General features: G+C 44.0%; 1 protein-coding gene across 4 annotated transcripts in view; it reads left to right on the top strand.

Annotated features, from left to right (window-relative positions):
* RNF44 (ring finger protein 44) overlaps positions 1 to 17572 on the top strand; it is a 318385-nt gene that overhangs the window by 63260 nt on the left and 237553 nt on the right. For 2 of the 4 annotated variants that reach the window (XM_078652807.1, XM_078652808.1), the window contains exons 2-3: positions 11342 to 11538; positions 12612 to 12825. In XM_078652807.1, coding sequence (XP_078508933.1) covers positions 11432 to 11538; positions 12612 to 12825 — 321 coding nt within the window. In that variant the 5' untranslated portion in view covers positions 11342 to 11431. The remainder of the gene's footprint in view (positions 1 to 11341; positions 11539 to 12611; positions 12826 to 17572) is intronic. The other 2 variants (XM_078652809.1, XM_078652810.1) reach the window with 1 other exon arrangement.

Genomic DNA, 17572 nt, shown 5'->3' on the forward strand with positions numbered 1-17572 from the left:
TGAGCAATAGCCAAGGCTTTACCTAAACCAGTCTAGTGAGTCATGAGCTTCTCCTCAATCATATGGTGCATTTTACTAATTAGTTGCATATCATTTGTTTCACCATTTTTCACATTTGAAAAGTTGCTTGCTCAAAAAACTTTTATTTAGCAGTTTAGTATAGCGCAAACAAGCCCCATTAGAGCGATTTGCACACAATTAGGAAAGTTGAGTTTGAGGTGTAAATCCACAAACTCATTTAGTGTCAAGTTCAGTAGAGTATTTGATGTTTACATTTCGTAAGCAAAAGAAGTATGCACTCAAATCCAATTTAGAGGATGGCTTCTGTGTGTGTGTCATACAGAAGAACACATTTCCATGTTTGGGAATTTTTATCCAATTCAACCTGATAGGCTTATTTGAGGTCCAGTTTTGCAAACCAGCTAGAATGACCAATTTTCGTGATCAGATCTTCTATTCTGGGTAGTGGACTATTATTAACCCTGATGGCCTCATTAGCACTCCACAAATCCATGCACATCTTGAGTTCTCCTGACTTTTTCTTTGCTAAAACAATGGGAGACAACCATAAAGTTCCCTCTACTCTTTCAATAATGCCCTGCTCACACATAACCTTCAACATATCCGATAATTATTTTCTAACACTCAATGGAATATTGTGTAATTTGTTTAGTTGGCATGACTTCCTGTTTTGACTTTTATAGTGTAAACAAAATCTGTTATCTTTCCCAATTTCTCTTGAAACACCTTCTCAGATTTGTTATCCCACAAATTCTCAACATTTGTAATTGACTTTATATTATGTTTTTCAATAGTAACTGGCTCACTTGATCCAGGTCTTATTGTTAACTTGAATTCAGCTTGATGGACTAACCCTAAAACATTGATACCCTTGCACTTTACATACAACTTCCCTCTAATGGATTTACCTAACAACTAAATGACAGCCCAAAAATAGCCAATCAATTCCACTCTACTACCTTCGAAAGCTACTGTTAAAATATCTAGATGTAACAAGGATTGTTTATTCTACAACTGATCATATTTATCCTAGGCAACAATAGTAATCCGAGCTCCTGTATCCTCTAGAAGCTTCACTGCACTTCCTTCAACCATCACTTCAATTTCTGGATCAGGTACATGAGAAATGCTAACCTGCTTCTCACACCGCACTCCTAAAAATAACTTTCTACGATCTCTGGTTTGTCACTTCAATTACCATGCCACACTCATCAAGTTCCTCACCCTCCATGTACTCATTCTCGGGTAAATGATCAAAAATATTCTGTCCCTCTACTCTCAAATGATAATACATTAAACATTTTTTTCTTTCTGGTTTGAATTTTGTTGCATTGATTGCTACTAGATAAGATTTAAAATATTTAAATCATAACTTCCACTGTAAAAGAGGTTCGCCTGGTTCTTGTATAAATGGCGCAGGTGGAGATATACTCTGCATACTTTCTTTCCTTCAATAAAAACTATTAACAAAAAAACATTTGACGAGTAACGTGACCTGTAGCTGCTGGAAAAGCTTGCAAGTCGCTGAACACTAAAGAGACCAGATATGCTGACTAACTGCTGCTTGAAGAAGTGTGCAAATGGCAACAAAATAAACAAAACAGGATAGCTGCTGTTTGCTTAAGCATGCAAATGACTGAAAATTAAGCAAACCGGATCTGCACTAGAACATAGCGTACTAATCACTGTTGAGACCATAAGATAAACTTTAATATGCCAAATGCTCTTCATGTACACTATGCACAGTACCTCAAAGCTCCACTAGAGGCACTGCTAGAATGGAAGTCTTTCTAGCGTACACTAGAAACACTCCATGATTCTCCTGAACACTTCCTGGTTACACACAGTACACTTCTAGGTTACCGTGTCTCAGACAACATGGATGTGCCAGACACTGCTTGCCCTTTCACCGGATTTCAGAGGTGAGACAGTGTTTGTGAATCAGTTAGTTTTGCTTGTCGCACATTTGCCAACACAGCGCTCCACAGCTTCAGCCTTGACATGCTCTGACACAACACGTGAACTCTCGATACAGCGCTCCGCTGCCTCAAACTTTACTCTCACTGAGTCAACACATGAACATTCGAGCCTCCTTACAAGCATACGGCTTGCAATTCCAATGAAGACGGTGCGTGTAGCACTCAAGCCTCCTCATGATATTACGGCTCGCGCTTTGTAGCCGCTCTGCTGCTAAGCAACGCGCTTTGTGGCCACAACACTGTTGAGCACACGTGTGATTAAAATCTGCATTGACACCTGTAAATCCAAAAAAACTCACTAAGTGCCTGAGAGTCTCTCACGTCTCGGTACCAACCAGCACAGCGCCTCTCACCGTTCTCTTCACATAAACCGTACCATTGCTTCTTGTGCTACTTTCAATTATTAACTACGCCATGGCCCCGGCAAATACTTCTTGTCTCTCTTCCCCAGTCGTCGCCATTTCTGTAGTGAACACTCCATGAGGTATTTGTGTAGAAGTCTTAGTTTAATCGACAGATTAGCAATACATCCATCTTCAAGGGGACACAGAAGTAACTGACACTCTCATGAATCCCTAAGTTGACGGCATTGCATTCCACATTCCGTGATGTCAACTATCTAGCCTACATATCACCACAAACTGTTCTTTCTTTGAGCCCTTTTGTATCTGGATGTTGCAGTTGGTGTTGAAATAAGTAGCAGTTCTGTTTTTATTGATGTTTCTGATCGCGAGAAGATGCTCATGATGGAATCTCATTGAATTTGAACTCTTTAATTAGATTTGCATGTCCTCCAAATAGAAATTACGAGTTTGCAGGTTTTATGGCGGGGCAAGAGTTTTCGTGTAGATATTAATAGCATGAGTGCCATATGGAGCCTTGAGGATCCAATATGTGTAAATCTGATGTGTTGTAGATTGAATTGGCCAAGTTAGTGCATTGACTGAACCATTCAAGCCCATTGCTCCTTTTAATACTCTCAGAAGGGAGTTATGATTCAGTGTTTCCAAGATCGGCTAAGGAATCTAGGAGGCAATATTTCCACTTTCTCTAAATAACCATTACTTATATCAGTCACTATCACCCACTATAATTTCAACCAAGCTGTACTAAATTAATCTCCCCTTTTTCAGAATGTCCTGAAGCAGTGCTTCACGTTTTCATTATTTGCCATAAAATTTCCAATTGTCTTTTTAAGTGTTTCCAGTTGACACAGGGCTCGCTGGGGTAAAAGGGAACAGGGGTGACTTTGACCTACCCTGCTTTGCCTTTCTTTAAGGATGGCAGTTATGCCTTGCAAAGTCCGCAGTCATCAAATCTCTTGCTTGCGGTTTCTTTCAGTAAAAAAAAAATAATGTTCGAGGCATATGAGCTGCAGATCACATACTATACATAGACCGCCATCTGGTGTTTGGCCCGGATGTTTGCAGTTTGTTATTGTCTTGGAACAGGTCTTTGGAAGTCACGAGATAGGTGACTCCTCCTCTAGACAATAGTGCGCATGGGCATCAACTCCATCTTCAGATTGTTTTTTTCTGCCATCGGGCTCGGATGTGTTCGCGTTCCAGTTTGGTGGTGTTGCAGATCACCCTTTCGACGCACAATCCTTTACCCTTTCTTCGGGGTTGTCTTAGAACGCGTTTCCCATTCAACGCGCAGCTCTACCAACTTCAACTCTTCGATTCCGGTCTTTGACGCAGGCCTTCGGGCCTATCTGCCCCATCGGGCCTTTTGGGTCATGGAGAGGACTCCTTTCAAAAAGTGTCCTCAATGCAGATCCAAGTTTCCACACACCGATCTTCATCATGAGGTGTGTAACCTCTGCCTTTCACCTGAGCACAAGGCCAAAGACTGTCCAGCTTGTGCCTCTATCCGCTCCAAGAAAACCATATGAGATAGTCTAGCTCGATGAAGCATGGCTCGATCTTCAACATCGATACTGGACGATATCTTCCAAGAAGGCATCAATGTACCAGAGCTGGAGCAGATGGAAGAGGGCACCTTTTGCGCCTCCGAAGTTGAAGAATCCGACGTCGAAGACATCTCTCCAGGGCAGCGGGTCGTAAGTACTGACGTCGACCCACCATCCATCCATCCAAAGGCTTCGGTAACACCTTCACCTTCGGGCCTAGATGCACGCCGTAATACAACTGCCCATGCCCCGGCTTCGGGCCCGGCAAAGAAGTCAACATATAAGCCTTCAGGTCACTCGATCGAACTAGCCTACCGACTGTGCCAAAACCTCATCCTCAGCACCGACATCAAAAGAGAAACCATTGTGTTTGTCTGCACCGAAGCCTGGTTCCACATCGGCGCACTCGGTACCGAAATCCACAGAGACTAAACCTTCGGATCCGAAAAAATCATCGGAAACAACCGGTTCCGAAAACCACTAGCAATCAACCTACGGATCCGAGAAAATCATTGGAACTGAAAAAACAACTGGTTCCGAATACACCTGGAGCACACACTTCGGATCCGAAAAAATCATCTGAACCAAACAAACAACCGGTTACCAAGACTCCAAGCAAACCTTCGGAACCCAAGGAAACTCCTGATTCCAAACCTAAGGGTCATAAGACAACTGTAAAACTGTAATATTCAAAGGAGGGAGGGTGATCAATTAGATCAAGAAGGCACTCTTTACCACTAAAAAAGTGGAAGGTCCAGTATCAGCTAGTGCCCTAGACAAGCATAGGTAAACAAATGGTGGTTGCTGAAACGTTCCTTAGTGAGGGAATTGTGTGTATCTGGCGTGACCGAGGGTGTAGATATGACACCTTTGGGCATCCATTTTGTTGTTTCAGCAACCACCATTTGTTTACCTAAACTGTAAAACTGTGCCACACAAACACGCGGACCCGAAAAAATCTGCACCGAAACAACAAACTGAGGAGGAGGAGCTTTTTCGACCCGGCAAAGAGTCAAAACTCTTGGACGCGTCTGCTAAAAGATCGGCGTCACAAGCAGCCAACATGGAGCATTGCCATCACACAGGCCTTACTAGCTAGGTTCGGTAGGGCGCACTATGATGAATTAGAGACCCTACTACAACACCTTCCAGATCAATATAAAACAAGGGCCAATGATCTCAAACAGGAAGGAAAACTAATAAGCAATACCTCCATTCAGTGCACTCTAGATGTGGCAGACACAGCCTCCAGAGCTATTAATACCAGTGTTCTTTTACGCAGAAATGCCTGACTAAGGATTTCAGGATTCAAACCAGAGGTTCAGACTACCATACTGAACCAACCCTTTGACCAAGTACACTTATTCGGACCTACGGTAGAATCATCTTTAGAAAAGATGAAAAAAGATACTGATACCACCAAATCAATGGGAGCTTTGCAATTGCAAGCTCCCAAACGTTCCTTTTGTCGCTCCTCTTATAGGGGGGCCTCTAGAGGTTTTAACACTGATGACTCTTCCACTTCCTATAAAAGTCCCACACAGACCTTCTCTACCAGAGGTTATTACAGAGGAGGCTACAGGGGCAATAACACACACACCCACACACCCTCCAGGACCAACACACACACCCTCCCGGACTATTATACCCCGGTCGGCGGAAGATTGACACAGTTCTTACCTGTCTGGAACACCATTACCACGGACAGGTGGGTAAGACAAATCATCCAAGCGTCCAATGCCAACAGAGCATTTAACGCTTCTAAAACAAGAAGTGCTTTCCCTCCTACAGAAAAATGCAATAGAACCAGTTCCCTGGCACCATCAAAACACAGGGGTTTACTCCTTGTATGTTCTAATTCCAAAGAAGGATGGAACCCTGGGACCCATACTGGACCTCAGACCATTAAACCTATACATACAATCGGACCATTTTCACATGGTCACTCTTCAACAGGTCCATCCTCTACTCAAACAAGGCGATTTCCTTGCCACTTTGGATCTCAAGGACGCCTACTTCCACATTCCCATTCACCCTGCCCACAGGAAATATCTTCGATTTGTAGTGGACGGTCAGCATTATCAATTCAAGGTTCTCCCATTCAGAGTTACCACAGCACCCAGAGTATTTACAAAATGTCTAGCAGTAGTAGCAGCCCGCTTGAAGACAACACATTCACGTCTTGCCATACTTGGATGACTGGCTCATAAAAGCCAATTCACATACCCAGTGTGTAAATCACACACACGCCACAATCCAACTACTTCACGACTTCGGGCTAACAATAAACCTCCCAAAGTCCCACCTCCAATCGTCCTGCATCCAACAATATCTAGGTGCCACAATAGACATCAAAAGGCCTTGCATATCCCAATCCAGGCAGGATAGCAAGTATGCAGGCCCTATAACAAAATTCCAACGCAGCACTCACTTCCAGCTCGAGTGTTTATGCAATTAATAGGAATGATGGCCTCTTGCATATTCATAGTACCTCATGCAAGACTCCAGATGCACCCCTCACAGGAATGCTTAGCACGTAGCTCAAGGTCAGCTAACAGATCTGGTGTTGGTGGACGGATGCACACATCACTTTCTGCAGTAGTGGAACACCTAAAACCTTTCCAAAGGGCGACCATTCCTAGAGCCGGTTCCACAAATCGTGTTAACAGCAGACTCCTCACTCACTCGCTGGGGAGCTCATCTACTACATCGCACCATACAGCGCAAATGGACACCTCAGCAAAAGCTACTCCACGTCCATCATTTGGAGCTACTAGCAATCTTTTTGGCATTAAAAGCATTCCAGAAACACGCATCAGGCAAAGCTGTTTTAGTTTGGACGCACAACATAACAGCCATGTTTTATCTACAAAAAAAAGGGGGCACGCACTCTCTGTAACTCTCTCAACTAGCACAGAGCATATGGAGAGGGGCAATTTCTCAAAACCTATTCCTTTTAGCCCAACATCTCCAGGAATACAGAATCAGATGGCAGAACTGTTAATTCGTCAGACACAACAGATTCTCGAGTGGAAACTTAATCCAAAAGTCCTTCAACCGTTTTTCCAAATGTGGGGGCATCCAGAGATGGATCTCTTCGCCACACATTCAAACACAAAATGCCCAAGCTTCGCCACCAGATATCCACACCAGTTGTCCAAAGGCAATGCTTTATGGATGAATTGGTCAGGCAGGTTTGCCTACGCTTTTCCGCCTCTCTCACTCATTCCATTAGTGTTACGCAATCTGCAAAAACAGTGACTAACACTGATCCGGTTGCTCCAACATGGCCCAGACAGCCATGGTACACAACATTGCTGGACCTATCAGTAGTCCTGCACCAAAAACTACATCTCTCCCCACAACTCTGATCACAGAACCATGGAGAGATCAGACACCCAGATCCAGCACTGCTCAACCTAGCAATCTGGCTCCTGAAGTCCTAGAATTTGGTTACCTCAATCTTCCATCTGATTGTATGAACGTCATCAAAGAAGCTAGATGTCCCACCACTAGAGTCTGCTATGCAGCCAAATGGAAAAGATTTGTGATTTACTGTACCAATACCACAATCCATCCTCTAGATGCGTCCGTTAAACACATCATATGTTACCTGCAGCATCTTCAAAGATTACTCTAGCATACACATCAATCAGATTACATCTCGCTGCCATAACAGCCTACCTGCAAAATAGACAATATTTGTCATTGTTCAGGGTAGCTGCCATTAAAGCATTTATGGAAGGCCTCAAAAGAGTAATTGCTCTCGGGGTACCGCCCTCTCCAGTGTAGAATCTAAACATCGTCCTCACTTGGCTAATGGGTCCTCCATTTGAACCTCTGCATAAATCTGAGCTGCAATTTCTTACATGGAAAGTCGTTTTCCTTGTGGCTATCACATCTCTTAGAAGAGTCAGTGAGCCACAGGCACTAACTATTCAAGAACCGTTTTTACAACTCCATCATAACAAAGTGGTTCTCAGAACAAATCCCAAATTCCTTCCAAAAGTTATTGCTCCCTTCCATCTCAACCAATCTGTAGAGTTGCCAGTTTTCTTCTCGCAACCACAAACTGTAGCAGAAAGAGCTCTTCATACACTTGACGTAAAAAGAGCAATTCTTTACTATATTGACAGAACAAAACCTTTTCAAAAACAGCTTTTTGTTTTTATCACTACCACATAAAGGCAATCCCATTTCAAAATCTGGGATTGCAAGGTGGATTGTCAAATGTATATAAATTTGCTATCACAAAGCAAAGCGGACACTTTCAATTCCCCCTAAAGCCCATTCTACTCGTAAAATAGGGGCTTCCATGGCATTTTTAGGGAACATCCCCTTAGATGGTATCTGCAAAGCAGCTACATGGTCTACACTGCACACATTCACAAAACACTATTGTGTAGATGTGCAAGCAAAACAACAAGCTAGTGTGGGCCAGGCTGTACTCAAAGCACTATTTCGGACTACAGCAGCAGATGCAAGTGGTCGCCGCTAAGGAACAGTAGTGCTATGCAATCAATGCATAGTGTGTGATCTGCAGCTCATATGCCTCATTCGGAAAATGCTACTTACCAGTATGCATCTGTTCTTGGCATGTAGAGCTGCAGATACACACACGCCCACCCACCTCCCCGGCTAGCTTTATCTGTTCAAGTATTATCTTAATTAGATACAACATACATGAACCTCTCTTTCTGTTTCTCACAAAACTCCATCATTTCCCTTATTGGCGAAAAAACAATCTGAAGATGGCGTTGATGCCCATGCGCACTATTGTCCAGAGGAGGAGTCACCTATCTCGTGAATTCCAAAGACTTGTTCCAAGACAATAACAAACTGCAAACATCAGGGCCCAACAACTGGTTGCTGATCTATGCATAGTGTGTGAAACTGCAGCTCTACATGCCAAGAACAGATGCATACTGGTAAGTAGCATTTTCCTTAACCTAATTTGTCAAAACAGCTAGTTAGTCCTTATTATGGTCAGGCGCTGTTTAATAGTTTCCTTTGTATGCATAGAATATGTTCTACCAGCCATAGGTGTTGTATGTTCTTAGATATAGCCTGGATCACTAAGAGCAAGAGCTGTTGAGTATAGCTTGTGTAGATACAGGATTGGCAGATGCTTATAAAATGCTATGTCCTCTGCGGTACACCTGTATTGTATTTTTCTTATTGCACATGTGAAGATTGTGACTGATAGGCCACCTGTATTTCTTTCCATCTCCACTGCAACTTGAGTACCCTGCTGTCGTCATACTTCTTTTGTAATTCTCACGTTTTTTATTATTAATCAGTATTCTTGACATTATTTTTCATTGTTTATTATTTTCTTGAAAATTCAATTAAAAATGATTTGAGATAAAAAAAAAACCGCTAGTTAGTCCAGTAAGTTAAAGTTGTGTCATATAAGGCTAATTAGCACAGTTATAAGGCTAATTAGCACAGTTTAAACGCCAAGTACATACTGTGGTTCAAGCCATTCTCAGAGCTTGCTGTCCAGCGACTAACACTCATTCAGCAAACTGCTTCAAGGGCATCCCCGTCCAATCGTGCTTTCAGTCTAAAACTAGATAGAAGATGCACTAGAACGTGCTAGCATGCATTAGAGGACATTGCATTAGACCCCAGAAGACATGGTTAAAAAATATAACCTCATGGTTTTGTTCACCTACCACGCTCTTATTGCATTTTTACTTTGTTGGTTATCTTGATTGAGATGCACGTAACGATCTCCCCTGATGAGCATGCCGTTGGCAGGCATGCAGAACATACAAAAGATGTAGGTACACACTAGAATGATGGTGCATGCACCCTGCTTGCATCTGAAGTGAATGCTATGATAGAACCATGCATTTGTGCAGTTTAACAGTGATGGTCATCAGTCATGGCTTGTTAGTGACGTGGCACAAATTTGGTTCCTCCACCCAGCTCCTCTACATTGTTCCCGGTTCACATGGCACTTCAAAGTGGACTGCCTCACTCTATATTGAGGGACAAGGTGTAGATCGTGCCAGCTTGATACCCCAGTATGCTGCCCCTCCACATGCATTTCTGACCAGCATATCTTCCTCATACCACGGCTTTCTCATAAAGTTGTAATCCTTGGTGGCTGCAATTAGTCTTCTGTGGCCATTTACGAAAGAACCTTTAATGGCTCTCCCAAAACTGCCAGTCTCCCAGAGAGAGAACATGTCATCATTTCAACTTAGGCTGTCAAGACCTGTTGCACAGGAGACCTCTTACTCTAGAGCAACTTAGTAACCTAAGTGAACGTCTGTTTGATGGGGATAAGGCATGCTGGCACATGGGAATTTAGTGCTGGTTTTAAAAAAAAGAAAAAAGCTGATTTCAGCAGGTTCATGGTCATTGATGCAGTTGTTGATAGGTGCTTTCAATAGATGTGTGAACATTAATACAATAGTTAGCAAGACAATTCCCCTCCAGATCTCTTAAAACATTGATCCAGTACCTCCTGATATGTTTTTCTGTGTACACCATCTCCTCCTAGGTGTTGAACTAACTCTGCGCGTCCTCTCGTTTCCCTCCCTTTACCGTTACTATCCCTCATTTGAACTGCACTTCCTACCATGGTAATTTGATGTGCTTTAACACATTGGTGTACCACTCACGCAACATAAGTTACTTTAACTTGATAATTCCTTTCTTCCATGGATACAAGTCTTCTTAATTAAATATCTTTCTTGCTCGCACACTCACTTTCTCCTCTAGCTCTCTTCTCTCCTCTGTCTCTTCTCTCCTCTCTCCTCCATTTCAACCTACCACGTACTAAATACATTAAACTCTTCTGGTATCATACTCCCGCTTACTATTTACAACATAAAAAACCCACTAAATAAATAGGTCGTAATTTCTGAAAAGCTGGCATTTGTCAATGTTGTATGCCAAAACTGGCATTTGTGAATGTTGATGTATTCCCAGAATGGCAGCTTTTCAGGGGATGTGTGCCGTTCTTAAGAAGCGTGCAGCTGCGCTGAGTGGGTTTCTATATTGTGGAACAGCCGCTCAACACACATGAGTCTGAGGATGGCTCTAGGAGATTCTGAAAAAGGTGATCATGAGCACACATTTTGTTGCGTAAACTTTGAGGCATAGTTTTTCTACACTTGATTTGTGGGCGCTTATGTTAAACAATCCCAGTGTTCTAGAACTGCTTCTCAATCCATTCCCTCTCATGCTCCTCATGGTGTTAGCCCTACTTTATTGAGCATATGTTGACGTGTAAGATGTAGATAGACTATGGGCGCTAAGTAAGGTCTCCAAGACTCTGAGTGTATGTTAAAATACTGAGTTGTGTGAGACCTTTCACTGTATCAGTCTTTTGTTTTCTCAAATATTTCTGCAAACTCGGAGCTATGAGACTCTCGCCATGAGGTTGAGTGTCACTGGTTTTCGATCCTAACAGGGCGAAGGTGAGCACATCCGAAGTACCGGTGTCTGGTCAACACTCGGAAGCTGAGGACCAGTGCGCCTTTCCGCCTCCCCGACGTCACCAATGCGACCATGGGAACTGGCAGTGAATAGGCGGCCTCCCTCAGCCCCCTTTAACCACCGGCGATTCTCAGGGGGATCCTGCAGCACCCCTGCACATCTCAGGCGAAGGTATGGAACCCTCATTTAGCCCAGACACTGTCACCCCCTAGATGAATTTTGTTAATTTTCACTCTCTGGCCTGGGCACACAAGCTTGTGTCTGATGCTAAGTAGTTTTGATTTGACAAGTTTTGAGAGCAGATCTTGAAGATGAATTTTGTAGGATCTTTATGGCAAGCATGCCTAATCCATCTCGCTCCTTGGCCTTCTGCTGAGTTCAGTACACCAGATTCAACACCCCCTGATAACTGGTGCTGTCTCTTATTTAAACATATAGTCCATTGTATTTAAAAAAAAATTCAAGTCTGCCACTTTCTGTGGTCATTGGTGCCTGTACCCTTATCTTGAAGCACTTCAGTGCCTGGCTACCAATCCTAGGGGCTCAATAAAAATATATTTGATGCATCTCTATTTTAATCTATTGTCTACTTCCCCGGTCTGGTAGTACTTTTGTATGAATCCTGTGGAAGGTACTGCATTTTCTAGGTGGCGATCATTTTGTAGGTGTTGAGTAGCCAGTCACATTACATACTGGGGAATGACACAGTAGGGTACCTTTCTGCAGAAAAGGTCACTGTGTAGAGGTGCATTAACATCCATTATTTAACCACCCACATTGCATCAACATTGTTTTACAAGAGACCAATCCAGTTGTCTGGGGGAAATAACAGTCTTTCCTAATGCATTGCACCTACCTTGTGTAGGGAATTACAACGTTTGCATCAAAGAGAAAACGTTTGAGGCTGTATCATTAGTAATAAATAAGGGCTTTTAAACTAACCGATCCAAATGATTTGGATACTAGTTTGCTTGGCTTTATTTTCAGTGGTTTACCTGCTTCAAAGTTAAAAACGGATGCACATCTCTCACCAATCAGCAGTTCCTTGCCTCATTTCATAGGATTTCTTTAAGTTGAAGGGTAGCATGCTACTGTTGTGGTCCACAGGATTTAGTTTCGGATAGTCTGAAGGCTTATGAGTTAAAGGACAGCCTAATAAAAGTTAGTTTTCTCTTGTACTAGTAGAAATTGCCCTTTCTCTTCCTCCTTTTTATTTATTCTTTATTTATTTTGTGGCGACACAGCCCTCCAGTGAGACGTCAGTGGGGACGACGTGACCGACCTCTGCAGGGGTTCTTTTCCCAGGATGAAAGCTTTCTGCACCCGGTCTTTACCCAGCAGCTGCTTTCAGTAGATGAGCATCGAGCCTTCGCTCTCACCAGCACTCTCCCACGAATGCTTCACTCCGCCACTCACCCACCACAGCAGAGCCCATTCATGGTGGACCTCCATGAGCAGGTGAGTTGGCAGGATTGGTAAAGATGTGAAAGGAGTTATTGAAAAGCTGATTTGGGCATGCTGTACCAGGGAAGTTCAGCCGGGAATCTGCCATGACGTGGCACTATAATGAGCTGTTTCCGTTTTGTGGTGACAATTGGAATTTGGTTGTATTAATCCCATGCTTATGCAGTTAGTAAGGTTTTTTGTTGGGGGGTGGGGGAGGGGGGAATGCTCCATTACTGGCTCATGGTTGAAATTTATAATTTCCTTACTGTGTGTGCTTTGTCTGAAGTCTGGCTGATCCTTGGAGAATAAACCTGCACCTAGGAGCAGCAGGGCACTCCTTGGAGTGGTAGGATACCAGGGAAGTTTGGGCTGAAGGAGTATGAGTGAAATACATTCAGCATTCTACGAGACCTGAAGAGTGTAGTACACCCATAGCCCAATTCATAGGCATTAGACAGTTTTGTTAGTAACAATTCTGGTGGTTCTAGTTTTGCAAAAGGACCATCTTCCATCATTGCTTTCTCCTGTTTGTATAGAAGCTACATATTTTCCCAGCTTATTGTCCTCATGGCACAATGTCCTCTTGGGAATTGTAGACTTTGTGGCTGAATCTATCTTTTGAGTAGGAACCCTCCCAGGGAAGTTACCCTAAAATACAGCGCTCCCAGAGAGCGGGAATGTCAGTAGTTCAGCTTGGGATATAAAGAGCTGCTGCAAAGAAGGCGTCCTATTCTAGAGTGTCTTAACAGCGTCAGCTGAAGTCAGTCTGACACGGATATGGCAGGCTACACATGGCTATTTAGGACAGGTGCTAACATTGTGATACTAGTGGGAGAAGAGATTATTTTATTATGTGCATATTTATTGATTTTGTTTTTAATGGGTGATTTCACTAGATATGGCAAAATTGCCCCAATAGTAAGCAAGGCAATTCCCTTCTTATCTCTCAAAGCATCACCCTGGTATCTTCTGGTATATTTCATTACCTCCTGGTTATTGAAGTTAATCTTCACTTGCTCTTGTTCCATTCATTTACAATATTAGCACCCCTCACGTGAAATACATTTCTTATGATGCCAATTTATTCACACATTCATGACTGCCTTCGGTGCTCACATGATCCAACTTTAAAAACTCCATGTTTGAAAGCATGTCTTTTATATGCGTTGTCATTGTAAAAACCAGATGTGAAAGAACTTCCTGTGAATCCTCTGATACATTTTAGAGGAAATATACATATAGTTGAAGACTATTTTACCTTTAAGTTGAGTGTAGCCACCACAGAGGAATGGTGATAAGTGGAGGTGGATGCTTGTTTGAAAATAAAAGTCAAAGTCTAATGAAATCTTCTGAGGTTTGCAAGATTTCGTTTGAGAATTCTTTTTCAAAACTTGCACTGGTGGATTTCACAACAAAGATAAAGGAAAACGCTTTTTAGGTTTTGCCTGGCGAAAAGATGCGCTCTGCGCATCTTTTTCGCGCAGGCGAAAACCTGATGAGAACTGTAGTGTGGGTTTGGGTCGGCCCTCGTCATTCATTGGCTGGCTCCATAAATGGAGCCTAGCCATTGGACGAGGGGCCTGTCCGTCAATGCCGGACCAGATTCGGGGGCGTTCCCGAGATTCTTTGGCTTTTGCCGACGTCACGCGACGTCAGCCGAAAGCCGGGAACGCCCCCGAATCTGGTCCGGCATTGCCGGCACTTCTGCGTCTCTCCACCCCCCTTTCCCGCCCCTCCCGCTTGTTCTTCATTGAAATGAATAGCTCGGGAATACCTTTAGTTGTCTTGGATGTCTTGGATGTCTCGAGCGCTGTATTCCCCTTCAAGCGGGAGGTGCCTTTCCCAATTCTGTCAGACTCTTTGACACGGGTTTCCCCTCGAGTGTTATCCTTCACGGCACTCAATGCTTTAGATGCTGCAGCGGTAGCTCGCATTGGTGTAGTTACACTGTCTGCACCCGAAATTTGTAATAATTCCGGCTCCCCCTGCTTCACGGATCCAATGGCCCCCTGGCCACGACCTCTCCGACCTTTGGGAGGCATTCTGTGAGAGCACGCCGACTTTCCGGTAGAGACGCCGTTTTCCGTAGTCCGACTGCACCAGGTGTGTCGTCTTGCGAGAACCGCCCACAGCCTCATTGTGAACCGCTTCTGTTTGTGTTTACTACGTGCAGTGGGCGTGTCGGTTTCCATCCAAGCCTGTGCTGGCAGCCTGCCCCTTGCAGGGCCTTGCCGGGTGGTGCCTGTGCTCTCAGCCGCGCGCATCTCTGTCGAACAGCGCTGCAGTCGTGTATTTTATGCAGATTCAAGATTGTGTACTATAACAATGGGTTTATTGCCTCTGGGATGAGTCGAATTCCGGGGAACTATGATAAAAATATGGAGCTGTTCCTGCTTTCCAAGCCCTGGTTATAATGTGTGTAGGTTTGTTTGCTAGCTTCAGCTGCTGCGTTTTTTTCTCCCTCTCCTCCCCCCCCTCCATCCCCCCTCGTGTTACTGTTTGCCAGCGCTAATTGACTCAATCGTTTCCCCGCCACCTCGTATCCCTTTGCTCCTCTTAAACCTGCCACTCACGCGCCCTGCCCCATCCCATTAATGGCCTCGCATGGGCCTCTGTTATGCTTGTCACCATACATTTTATGTTCTTCCCACTGTTGTGCGCTGATGGGACTCGGGGGAGCCGTTTGTCATCCAAACAGTTGTTTTGTTGGATGTTAATTCCCGGGGGTTGGTGTACAGTATCTCTCTAATTCCTTATATAACTCCACGGCTCCAGATCCCAGCCCCGCTCCTATCTGGGTCACTGGGTCACTGCTCCTCCCGCAGTAATGTCTCCACCTGTGCCTGTGTGCGCGCGTGGAAATCTGTGCGGGCCGCAGCCGACCCAGTGCGCATGCGTGACTTCAGATCTAGCTCCACCCTTAAACCACTGTCACCAAGCAGTGCACATGCAGGGCACAGCCAGTAAAGGAGCCCTTACAGCTGGATTTGTGAAGCCCAAAAGCAAACGGAGGCACATAGTCAAGCATGCAATCCGAGTGTGTGACGTTTTACTCACTCTATGGTTCGAGATGGCGTCCTGGGACTGATTTCTGTCGGTTTCTAGTTATGTTATGTTGATTTGTAGAGCGCGTCAATTTCTTTTAGGGTTCGCTGCATGAATTTTAGATGTACCCTTTGAAAACACTGTAGGGTTGACTAGTGTGTGAATCTGTTTACCTACACCTTTATCAATGCAGCACCAAGGACCCTTTTAAATTTTGGTCGCCATAGTGCGAGTATGATACTCTACCATTTTCGAAGGTCGCCAGTAAATACTTGCTCGGATGAAGCTGTAAAATTGTATAATAGTGAAATATGTTGACAATTGGTATGCAGTTTTCGAGAGAATAGACTCACTTTTGTATAGAATGGCGACATACCTACACTATAATTTGTGGGGTGGTGTAGACCGAGGTTTTTTTTATGACACTGAAAAGGTTTCTTAGTATAGAGTTATCCAGCGTGCCCCAAATCATTACTATCACTTAGAATAGTGATGAGTTGAAGGAGGGCTCTCGGTATAAGGCAGCAGCACTACCTTGCACTGGTAGGGACAACACCAGGGGCAGTACTCTGGGTAACATAGCTTCACTCAGGTGATGTAAGTCCGGAATGATTATTTTTGCCATTATTTCCTTCGAACATTAATGAAAACACGAGTGGTCAAATTGGTTTACCTGACCCTTACCCTTCCTAGAGGAGTTCACGCATATTTTCAAGGGATACCCTGTTTTGAAGTTCTTACTCTTTCTTTTCAAATTGTGTTTTTTTTAACACGGTTTTTCTTTACTGTTTGATGTATTTTAGACCTGTGGCATCTTCCTTGTTATTTGTCAGGTAACTCTTGCCTCGGTTGACTGATCTGGGCACTGTTATTGTAGCATATTTTTTACACATTTTTGAAGTGCCTTTGAATGCATGGAAGGTTGTGCACTACCCTCCATGTAACATTCCTTTATCCTTCATAGGTGTGTAGAGACTAATGTAGGCGTCAGCAGGACACTGCTCTAGATGTAACGTGCCTTTATCCTGCAAAAATTGTGTCGAGATTTGTCAAGACACTAGCAGGGCAGTGCCCTCCCTGAAACGCTGCTTCATCCTGCATTAGTGTGTGGCGAATGTGTCGACGTCAGCAGGACAGAGCTCCGTGCTTATTGTTGTGGTTACCACAAGGCCTGCAATCTAATATTCTTATCCGAGTGTCTGCATGTTTGTTTCCAGCTGATATGTGCAGAATGTAAAAAATCCGGTAGACCCGGAATACAGATAACTGCCCTGGAAACCACAGTCCTGTCCATTTTCAGAGAGCGCAATGGAGAGCACTGCGGTGCATGTTGGGTTGGTTCCTTGGGGTGCACTCCCGGACTCGCAGCTGCAGCTTTAACAATTTGGCGTGGTTTCCGTAGACTTTACTACTGAGGCTTTAATTTCTGACTTAATAATCTTAGTTTTGGCACTTGAAGCATTTTGTAAGAGGCCCTTGCCCCCATTGGGGCGAGAAGCACATGGTGGGGTCTCCTCGCTTTTTGGAGACCGACCCTTGCAATGGGCTCTCACCTAAGAACACCTCCACACTGCGCCTCCAGTGATCTTTCTATCTGACCAGTGAACAATTCAGTACCTAGACTGTTCAGTAATTTGTGCTCTTTGCTTCTCTCCTCCTAATGCTCTACCACACCCACTTTCACCCTCTTACATTGCCTTGTATTCAGCAGTAG

This window comes from Lissotriton helveticus, chromosome 7, assembly GCF_964261635.1.
Source record: "Lissotriton helveticus chromosome 7, aLisHel1.1, whole genome shotgun sequence".
NCBI classification, from domain to species: domain Eukaryota; kingdom Metazoa; phylum Chordata; class Amphibia; order Caudata; family Salamandridae; genus Lissotriton; species Lissotriton helveticus.